Below are 10,788 nucleotides of genomic sequence, written 5' to 3' on the forward strand. Positions count from 1 at the left end.
CCTTCTTCTGACATGAGAGATTTGCAACTTTTCTTCTTATAAATGCCATTCAATTCTCGAACCTTTTTGTGGACATTGAAATTATCGAATCTACTTTGATGGTACTCTATCTCCACACATCCTTCTTTGATTTCAGCCTCTTTTGCTTCACGAATTTTATTCCTAATCCTTCTATTAACTTGCCGGTATAGAACTGCATTATCCTTACAAAGTCTTCGTTCCTCCATCAACTCTAAAATTTCATCAGTCATCCAGGATTTTCTGCAACTTCTATCTGGTTGGAGGTTTTCTTTTTTGATTCTATCTATTGTCTTTTGCACTTTTTGAAGTTTGTCCTCAATACTCATGTTTTCACTTCCTTGAATTTGGGCATTTAACATCCTGGCTGCCTGTTCTCTGACACCTGCATGTTTTAATTTCCTTATGTCACAGCTGAGTTTCTTCTTTTTATAGACTCTTTTCAACCTTAATTTGAATGTTCCAACCAACGGATTGTGATCTGAACCAATGTCTGCTCCTGGATATGCACGTACTGAGGTGCAACTATTTCTAAATCGTTGGTTAATCAAGATAAAATCAATCTGATTCCGTACTAGTTTGTCTGGTCTGTCCATTGGTGACCTCCATGTGTAGAGTCTTCTTTTTGGTTGCTTGAAAAAGGTATTCAAAATGACAAGTTCATTGGCTGCTGCAAACATTTCCAACTCATCTCCTCGCTTATTTCGCTCTCCTAATCCAAACGGCCCTACTGAGTTGGATGTCTGTCCCTTTCCTACCTTTGCATTGAAATCCCCCATGATAATGTTTATTTCATGCTTCTTCAAATTTGACATCAGTTGATTGATTTTAGCATACATCTCACTTACTTCTTCATCTGATTTGTCAAATGTTGGGGCATATACCTGTATAATATTGATATCTACCGGGGTTGCTTTCAATTGTACCAGCATTATTCTTTCAGATATAGGTGTGAAACATTTGATGCAGTTACTCAGCCTCTTATTCAAAACCATTCCAACTCCATGCTCATGGACTCCATTTGTTGTGCCAGAATACAGTACTCTATAATCATCAATGTACATATCACCAGAGTCAGGCCATCTCATTTCACTAATCCCAAGAATATCTATTTTCATTCGTTCCATTTCTTGTATTGCATTATGTATTTTTCCTGCTTGACTCATTGTCTTAACGTTCCATGTTGCCAGCCTAAATGTTTCATTCCTTTCAACTCCTACCCTCGCAACCGCCCCTCCCGGAGATCCGAATGAGGGGCTATTTTGCCTCCGGATTGATTTTGATGCAAGAATAGCCATGTTGATTCTACTAGGACAAATCCAGTGGATCTTTAATGAGGTGTATGTCCTGTGTCCTTCCTCATCCTTATGCCGTTGACCGCTTTCTGCAGTTCATCCGTCTTTAGATTCCGTTTCCAAAACCAAGGACAAAAGAGTGCCCCACTCATGCCAGCTCATCTGCCCGAAGCCATTGGCCAGCAAGAGGTGATTGCTTATCCCGACAATCATCCGGCCGCTAGTTTTGGTCCGCCCTGGGTATTTTATTTCCCCAGTACCCACCATATCTGGTGAGCATTCCCCGATCCGCCACCTGGGGAGGCGCCTGGTAGGAGACTAGCAACTCCCCCAGGAGAGTTGCTCTTTTCTCAAAGTCTTTTTTCTCTGTGAGAAGTGACACTGTAACTCATTTCAATTACAGGACAAGTGATTTGAACATGTGTTCACACACATGTGTCATCAGTGTGAGGCTTTGAACAAAAACAAGCTGTTTGACAGCAGTTTCTAACATAACAAAAAATTAACCACTGGAAAATAACAAATTATAATTATACAGAAATAATTTAACCTCACAAAGAGCAGGGAAGAAAAATTAGATATAAGAAATCAAAGATACAAAAACCTAAATTCAAAACATTTTGTTCGAAGCCTTTCGCTGTAGTGATCAACAATGTATGACATGTGTGTACACACATGTGCAACACACTTGTCCTGTCAGTAGAACTTTAGTTGACTACTACCTAATAGTAGTCATTTTAGGAAATCAAATAACTACAAATTGCTACCACCTCGAGATTTGGCACATATGTCGTACTTATGATGCAGAATAACATACACTTGAGGCCGGTTTCCGAGCTCGGGATTTGGCCAAGTTCTAGACATTAAACAGCTGGAGTCAGAAAATTGGCTTTCCGAAACGGGGCGTAGTCGTAGTCATTGTCATAGTCACGTATGAATTAAATTTCGAAAAACTAGGAAATTCAATACAAAATAAAATAAAGAGAGAAAATAGTGTAAAGTTCCAGCTATTTTGAATTAGGTATTTAGGAATGTTTAATTTCGTCAACGAAAACCTTTCCAATTATAGAAATGAGAAAATAAAAACTGCAACTACGCCCCGTTTTGTAAAGACAATTTTCTGACTCCAGCTGTTTAAAGTCTAGAACTTAGCTAAATCACGAACTCGGAAACTGGCCCTAAAAGTTGTCCGCAATAAACTTTGTGCTCCAGTCGCCATTTTGGAGAATGGCATCCATATTTTTCTCTTTTTTACAAAAACTATCCACCGCGGAGAAATATGTATCAAATAAAGTGCCGATAACTTCAACACTCAAGCCATAAAATTGAAAATTCAAAGATGCTTTTCCATAATTTTTTCTTTTTCAAGTTTATTTATTATGTTATTTCTTTGCTAAGTCAATACAACCGTATATCGAAATAAATCTCAGAGTATAAAGCGAAAATCTGTCTATAAAGTTAGAAAATGATAATGTTGCACTTAATTCACAACAGTTATTCAATAGAATAGTATCATAGGGGAAAAAAGCATAAGATAGCCAATACTATTCGTCTATGATAGTATGCAATGGAAATGAGCCTCATAAATGAAGAGATGGTGGATAGTGGACATCTTTTTCACTCAGCGAAATGGCCAAGACCAGCTACACATGAAAAAGTTTCAGATTGTTATCATATTCATTATTATAGTTCTTGGATGATTTCATTGTTTTACTTTAGTTATCCTGATCATGCAAATAAATATTGGAAACAATTTGTCGGAGAGCTGCAAGGCGAACCTTTGCTACAATCAAAGAAAAGAGAATAACTCAACTTCAACGACAAGAGCTGAGTTTCTAATCAATAGATATAGCAAAAAAGTTTGATAAAAATGCTGGTTCAAAGTGTCCGCAGAATAATATCAGGGTCTGCTTAGCAGAGTCAGGTGCAGATTGCTTGATAGTGTCTACGGCAGTAAAAGTAAGAAAGGAGGAGCATTAGAGGTTGTTGGTCAATTGAATGAAAAAGACTAAGAAATTGTCAAAAAACAAAGACAATGGTGTAATAACCGAAACCGGTCTTTCTAATTATCAATAAATCAGTGGTTTTTTGACAATTTCTTAGTCTTTTTCATTCAATATGAATAATTACCACAATATCAACTTCTCAACTACACAAAAAGTTGTTGGTCAACCTACTATTGGTCCTATTAGCTTTATTTTCTCCATAAACGGACAAGATAATTATTTTGTATAATCTAAATAATTGTGAAACAAAGTAAACTATATACAATATTTCACGACAGCAAAGTGAGTTGAAAAAATTGAAGAATCAATTCTATTTGTTCATAATGTAAAAGGTTGTGATACTACTTCTGCTTCATATGAAAAAGGATAGGTCAATGCATTAAAACTTCTTCAAAGAGACAACTCTCTGCAAGGATTAAGAGTTCTCTTAAAGAAAACGTAAGCCTTGATGAGAAGAAATTCTCTATTAGATTGTATGGTGGGTATTATAAGACTTCATTAGATAAGTTGAGAACCTTGAGATACTTCAGATATATAAAAGTACGATATCAAGGCAGTCATTGAATACAGATTTTGATTTCTTCCTCCAACAAGTGATGTAACTGCACTCTATTCTCACCGACCCTACCTGCACATCCAAGAATGGAAATTAATTCACCACTCATCCACTGGCTGAATTTCCTTAATTAATACACAATTAGCTAATTGACGGAAGTGTCAAAAAATTCCCGTATCTCGACAAAATTCCCGTACAATTCCCGTAAATTTCCCGCCCAAATGAAATTCACGTACAATTCCCGGATTTCCCGCCACGTGGACACCCTGTCACGGTACGATAGGACAGAAAGCTCTATGTTTATTTAGGATTTTTTCTAGACATTTTAAATTGATAAATTATTTATTAATTTTTGAGAAAACATAACAGGTCAATGTAACTTACTGAGCGCGAGGTCTACTGTTCACAGAACTACTAGTTATATGCTACTATATCCTGTTACAGGCAGATCAGGCCTGTCACCCAGCGATTAAGTGATTTAGGGATTGTTATTCTCTGTGTCCTCTGATTGTTTTTTCACAAATGTTTGCCTACCATCGCGAAATATTTATTGAGGACAGCTGCATCCAGATTGATTGATTGGGATTTTTTTGTGATGTATATCATCCCAAGTTTTTCTAGAATTATTATGTTACTTCAATTTGTTGTTAAAATAATCTATCTTGCTTTTCCAATTAAATTATTAAGTTTGTTCCTACATCTTTCGAATTTCATGTTTTTTTGTCAATTTTCTAAGTAGTTTGCCCCTTTATCGGAATGATGCATATTTATTTTTTATTGTTGTAGAGATACTTATAAACACTCACACTTATCTGGAGAGGAAAAATATTTCACTATTTACATTGACATAGATATAGAAAACATTCATAATCCTAACAAATATAATATTTTTAAATATCCTAGCACTGGTCACCCTTGTCTCTACGCATTTTATATTTTTACTTTTCTTGCCCTATTACCATAGGTAAGGAAAGTATTGCTTTCCGAAAAAAATTAAGGTACCCCAATTTCTAAATTTCTATACGTTTCAAGGTCCCCTGAGTCCAAAAAAGTGGTTTTTGGGTACTGGTCTGTATGTGTGTGTATGTGTATGTGTGTGTGTGTGTGTGTGTGTGTGTGTGTGTGTGGTGTGTGTGTGTGTGTGTGTGTGTGTGTATATGAGTGTATGTGCGTCTGTACACGATATCTCATCTCCCAATTGAGGCAATGACTTGAAATTTGGAACTTAAGGTCCTTACACTATAAGGATCCGACACGAACAATTTCGATCAAATGCAATTCAAGATGGCGGCTAAAATGGCAAAAATGTTGTCAAAAACAGGGTTTTTCGCAATTTTCTCGAAAATGGCTCCAACGATTTTGATCAAATTCATACCTAGAATAGTTATTGATAAGCTATATCAACTGCCACAAGTCCCATATCTGTAAAAATTTCAGGAGCTCCACCTCATCTATGCAAAGTTTGATTTTAGATTTCCAATTATCAGGTCTCAGATATAATTTGAACGAAAATTCGAGTGGAAAAGATTGAGCATGAAAATCTCTTGAATTAATGTCCAGTAACATTGTCACCTAAAATTGAAAAAATAAGCTTGAAATTTGAGATGTGATTATTCAATTGCAAACCTTTGGCAACAACTGTTGATTCTATTAAATCATTCACTATGAAGAGATAGCAGATCTCGTGTGTATCCAGCGTTATTGTCCTGTCACCAGCTGGCTCACATCATCTTTGAATAGTAGACTTGAGATGCGCGGGAACACTAGCGTCAGGTGATCAATTTTCATAACGGCAAGGAAAGTTGTGTGAGTGCGCCACACCAGATTTTTAACTTTAAATTACCACAAAACTATTGCAAGGAAAGATACTCACAAACGAAGTCGTCCATATTTATATTTTCTGGTTCGGTATAGTTTTTGACAGGCACACTTCTTTTTGGGTAACGGCGTTTTTTGCCAACGCTTTCATCGTTTTTCTGTTCTTGGCAAGTACTTCCTGACACAGCAGATCCAGAAACGTCACTACCAGTTGCATCTGTGGGTGTAGAGTAAATTTCAATTTATTCACCAAAATACATTCACAAAATGAAATTTCCATACCATAGATTATTATTTATAAGAATAATGTTGGTAACTAATGTAATGCTGGACACTAAAGACAGGATAAGTGTGAACACAGGACTTGAAACAATACTTTTATAGAGGCGCAGTTTATTAAAACTGAGTAAGAGTAAGTAGGGAATTTATCCCTTAATTTTTTCATAAATGTAATGGGTAGGCCTACCAAAAACCATGAACAGTAAATTTACGCAAAACAGCACAGCACAATATAAGTATAACAATCCGACCTACACAGAGAAATAACAGAATGAATGCATTTTGATATGCTAATGTGAATATAAATGTAGGCGTAATCTAGATAATTAGAGAATTTATGACAAAATTCAAGAAGAGTTATTTTGGGCTAAAGTCTAGTTTTCCTTTCCTGAATACTACGATTTTTGTTTTATAAAATAAAAGGGCAATCTTCAAAGTTTATAACTCAACCATGAAGGTGACAATGTTCTCTTGAACAAGAGCTAATGCATATTTTTGGTAATATTCTAAGGGTGGTCATCAACGACAGGACAAGTGATTTGAACATGTGTTCAAACATGTGATGAACATGTGTCATCAGTGAGAGGCTTTGAACAAAAACAAGCTGTTTGACAGCAGTTTCTAACATAACAAAAAATTAACCACTGGAAAATAACAAATTATAATTATACAGAAATAATTTAACATCACAAAGAGCAGGTAAGAAAAAATAGATATAAGAAATCAAAGATACAAAAACCTAAATTCAAAAAATTTGTTCGAAGCCTTTCGCTGTAGTGATCAACAATGTATGACATGTGTGTACACACTTGTCCTAATAGTAGTCATTTTAGGGAATCAAATAAGTACAAATTGCTACCACCTCGAGATTTGGCACATATGTCTTACTTATGATGCAGAATAACATACACTTGAGGCCGGTTTCCGAGCTCGGGATTTGGCTAAGTTCTAGACTTTAAACAGCTGGAGTCAGAAAATTGGCTTTCCGAAACGGGGCGTAGTCGTTGTCATAGTCACGTTTGAACGGTTCGTAAAACTAGGAAATTGAATACAAAATAAAATAAAGAGAGAAAATAGTGTAAAGTTCCAGCTATTTTGAATTAGGTATTTAGGAATGTTTAATTTCGTCAAGGCTTTCCAATTATAGAAATGAGAAACAAAACTGCGACTACGCCCCGTTTTGAAAAGACAATTTTCTGACTCCAGCTGTTTAAAGTCTAGAACTTAGCTAAATCAAGAGCTCGGAAACTGGCCCTAAAAGTTGTCCGCAATATACTTTGTGGTCCAGTCGCCATTTTGGAGAATGTCATCCATATTTTTCCATTTTTTACAAAAACTATCCACCGCGGAGAAATATGTATCAAATAAAGTGCCTATAACTTCAACACTCATGCCATAAAATTGAAAATTCAAAGATGCTTTTCCTTATATTTTTTTCTTTTACAAGTTTATTTATTATGTTATTTCTTTGATAAGTCAATACAACCGTATATCGAAATAAATCTCAGAGTATAAAGCGAAAATCTGTCTATAAAGTTAGAAAATGATAAGGTTGCACTTAGGTCCAAGGTGCACTTAGGTGCACACGTCCACAACCAACATATTTGGGCAGATGAGAATCCTCATGCCATCAATCCTAATCGTCCACAACATCAGTTTTCAGTAAACATTTGGGCAGGAATCATAGGAGATCATCTACTTCTGTTCGAGCTTCCTCCCAGGCTTAATGACATAATCTACTTAAACTTTTTGAGAGAGGAGCTATTCATCTTATTTGAAGATGTACCTCTTCAGTTGCGCCAAAACATTTGGTTTATGCATGATGGAGCTCCAGCACACTTCAGTGTTGCTGTTCGTGAACACCTGAATCACAGCTTTCCAAATCAATGGATAGGCCGAGGTGGGCCAGTACCATGGCCAGCTAGGTCACTAGACTTAAATCCTTTGGATTTTTATCTTTGGGGACACTTGAAAACCTTGGTATACAATACTCCGATTAATACCATTGAAGAACTCCGATTAAGGATTTTGAACGGAATAGAAATGATAAAGCAGACTCCTGGAATATTTGAACGGGTCCGACAATCGATGAGAAGACGTCTGAACATATGCATTCAGAACAACGGAGGTCACTTTGAACATCATTTTTAGTCTTTTGGTATAAGTTAAATGTCATTTAGATATGTTACATTCATATAAGAATCAAACTTTTCATAAAAAACCGAATATTTTATTTGCAATCAGCTACAACCTATGAGTTTATTAGCTCTCTCCTCATAAAACAGTAAATTTTTGTGGTGTAATGTACTACATAATAATACATTTTATTCAAATTTAGTTTACACAGCTTACATGATTCTTCTCAGAATTAAATTCTCTACAATTTTTATCGCGAAAAATTATTTGTTTACTGGTCATTGAAGAAAGTTATTAGGCATCAATCGTAGAAGTCTGTGTTTTTCTACTTAGATTTTTTGCATATTTCAACTTATTTCTCAAAAACTACTCACACTACAGCATCCAGACTAGTTTTATTCAATTTTTCAGATATTTTTCCATAAGAATCCAGCATAAGTTTTCCAAGAACTAGTCGCCAAACAATTCAGCATCGGTGTATTTCACCAGAGGAACTGAATTCCGGGCGAAATCTTTCACCCTGTATAGCTCGCTAATGAAGCGTTTATGGATATATGTTTATAAGAACATTTTTTCTTATTTTCACCTCTACTATCACGTATTGAATTATTTTACCATAATTAAGAATCACCCTGTATAACTTTTCCCTTTATAAATTTTTCCATTTTTTTGTATATAACAAAAGTTGAAGATATTTATTCAGAGGGCACTTTTTATATAATACATTTTTCTCTAAGGAGGATAGTTTTTGTAAAAAAAAGAGAAAAAATGAATTATGGCCACCATTTTCCGCCGGGAAGGTTTATTGCCTAAGTATGTGGTTTGGCATCATAAATACGTTATATGTGCCAAATCCCAAAGTGGTAGCAATTATGTTTCAATGGCGATTTTTAATCAAAAATGACTCCACTATAACAGTTATTCAATAAAATTTCAGTCACTTTGTCATTTCAATTTTTAGTAATTTTAATAAATAAAATAATATGATTTGAAATTCAAATTTGTAAAAATAAAATGTTATTTACCTGCAGACAGTGCATTTCCACTGGTTTTCACGTTACTCTTCTTCTTCTTTTCCACACATTCTTTCCTCTTTTTCTTCTTTTCATCCTCGCCTTCTATTTTACTTTTTTCTTCGTCCAATAGATCACTAGCCATAGGGGCAAGAACTTCATTTTTCCAAGAATGATAAATTGTTAGGGATCTGAAAAAGAGCAACTCAATTATTACAATGGTAGCAATAAATAGAGAAATGGGAATACCCTGTATTAGGAAGTCAACTCTTGAAGGGCTTTTCTACCACTAAAACTTTAAATTATCTGACAAATAATACCCCTTAATAATTCACACCTAGAATAAAATAGACCTCGATTAAACTGAAGGCGCAATGTGATCGAAATCACAACATAGTGCAGTCGACTGTAGCTTGCAACCTTCATAAGTCATTATTATTCCAAAACCCTAAACACTATTCTATATAGTTGAAATACGCGGACATTTTTAAGAAAAACTAACAAATTTCAAGTACTAATAATATGCATCATCCAACTGAAAGTTATGAGCTTATTTGCCCCTTTATATCACTCCCTTGCAGAGGGTCGGACTATAGGACAACTGCAATGAAAGCACACAAAAATATTGTGGATTAAGTAAAAACTAACATTTTCACAAAAAAACTATTTTTTAGTTCGGATTGTTTATCACAATTTGAAGGGTTTGTTCAGCAGAGGCACGACACTAGGTTCACAAATTTTATCTCTCATCATCATCATAATTATCCTCTTTAATAATTATAATTATTAAAATAATTACTTGACTAATTATAACTTTAAAATAATTTGGAAAACTCAGTAAAATAACTTACAGTTTTTGTTCGACGGCAGTGAAGCATAAGTCATCTGTCTCTTCAAGAGTTAAACTGCTGACTTCGTTGAAAAAATCATTCTGCGAATAAAACAAATGAACTAATGTTATGATTTGTATAAATACATTCTTAGGAAGTAGTTACAAATCAGAATAGTTGAGGCATGGATGATGAAAGCATGGTTTGCTAAGCAACATATATTGTGCATTTTTAGTGTATCAATAAGGCTAATCAAATACAAGGATCATCTTGTCTGTGCTGAGTAATATAAAAGAAGAATTGTTGATAGTTCAAAGCATGGAATTACAGAAGATAATTAGAAGGAGAAGGAATATTATAATTATAGTGATAATTATAATTATCACTTGGGTAGTCTTAAACCAATAAAATACGGACGGGATGGTCACGTGAAGGCTGTCTTTTTTACGACTGACTACGAGCGGAATTTTTCGGCGCACCTTCAACATATTATAGTAATATCTGGCAGAATAAATGCAGATTCAGCGTCTTAGATTTGCAGCAGGTCATTTCGCGCCGAAATTCAGCACGCATAGTCAGTCTTTGCCATAAAAGGCCATGCGCTCTGTAACGAGTGGAAAACGCGTCTATTTCGTCCTTAGGCCTAAGCTGTTTTGAGATAATGGTGACCATTCATGAGGTAAAATTATTTTTATTCAAATACCAACATTATGAGAGTATCATTTAAATTTAGATTATGTGAGAACTAAAAGAGACTGTCAAACAATATATATGCGGTGGGAATGGATTACTTATGCAGGAGTTGTGTTAGACAGCTCAGCTGCCGAAATATCTCTT

General features: G+C 35.0%; 1 protein-coding gene across 1 annotated transcript in view; it reads right to left on the reverse strand.

Moving 5' to 3' along the window:
- The window catches only part of LOC111064470 (zinc finger protein 665-like), a 31,781-nt gene extending 21,701 nt beyond the window's left edge, over positions 1 to 10,080 (reverse strand). The window contains exons 1-3 of the mRNA XM_039419380.1: positions 9,973 to 10,080; positions 9,134 to 9,312; positions 5,749 to 5,910 (exon numbers count right to left, since the gene is read on the reverse strand). Coding sequence (XP_039275314.1) covers positions 5,749 to 5,910; positions 9,134 to 9,266 — 295 coding nt within the window. The 5' untranslated portion in view covers positions 9,267 to 9,312; positions 9,973 to 10,080. The remainder of the gene's footprint in view (positions 1 to 5,748; positions 5,911 to 9,133; positions 9,313 to 9,972) is intronic.
- Between the last annotated feature and the right edge of the window lie 708 nt (positions 10,081 to 10,788).

Source organism: Nilaparvata lugens, chromosome 1 (assembly GCF_014356525.2).
Source record: "Nilaparvata lugens isolate BPH chromosome 1, ASM1435652v1, whole genome shotgun sequence".
Lineage (NCBI taxonomy): Eukaryota > Metazoa > Arthropoda > Insecta > Hemiptera > Delphacidae > Nilaparvata > Nilaparvata lugens.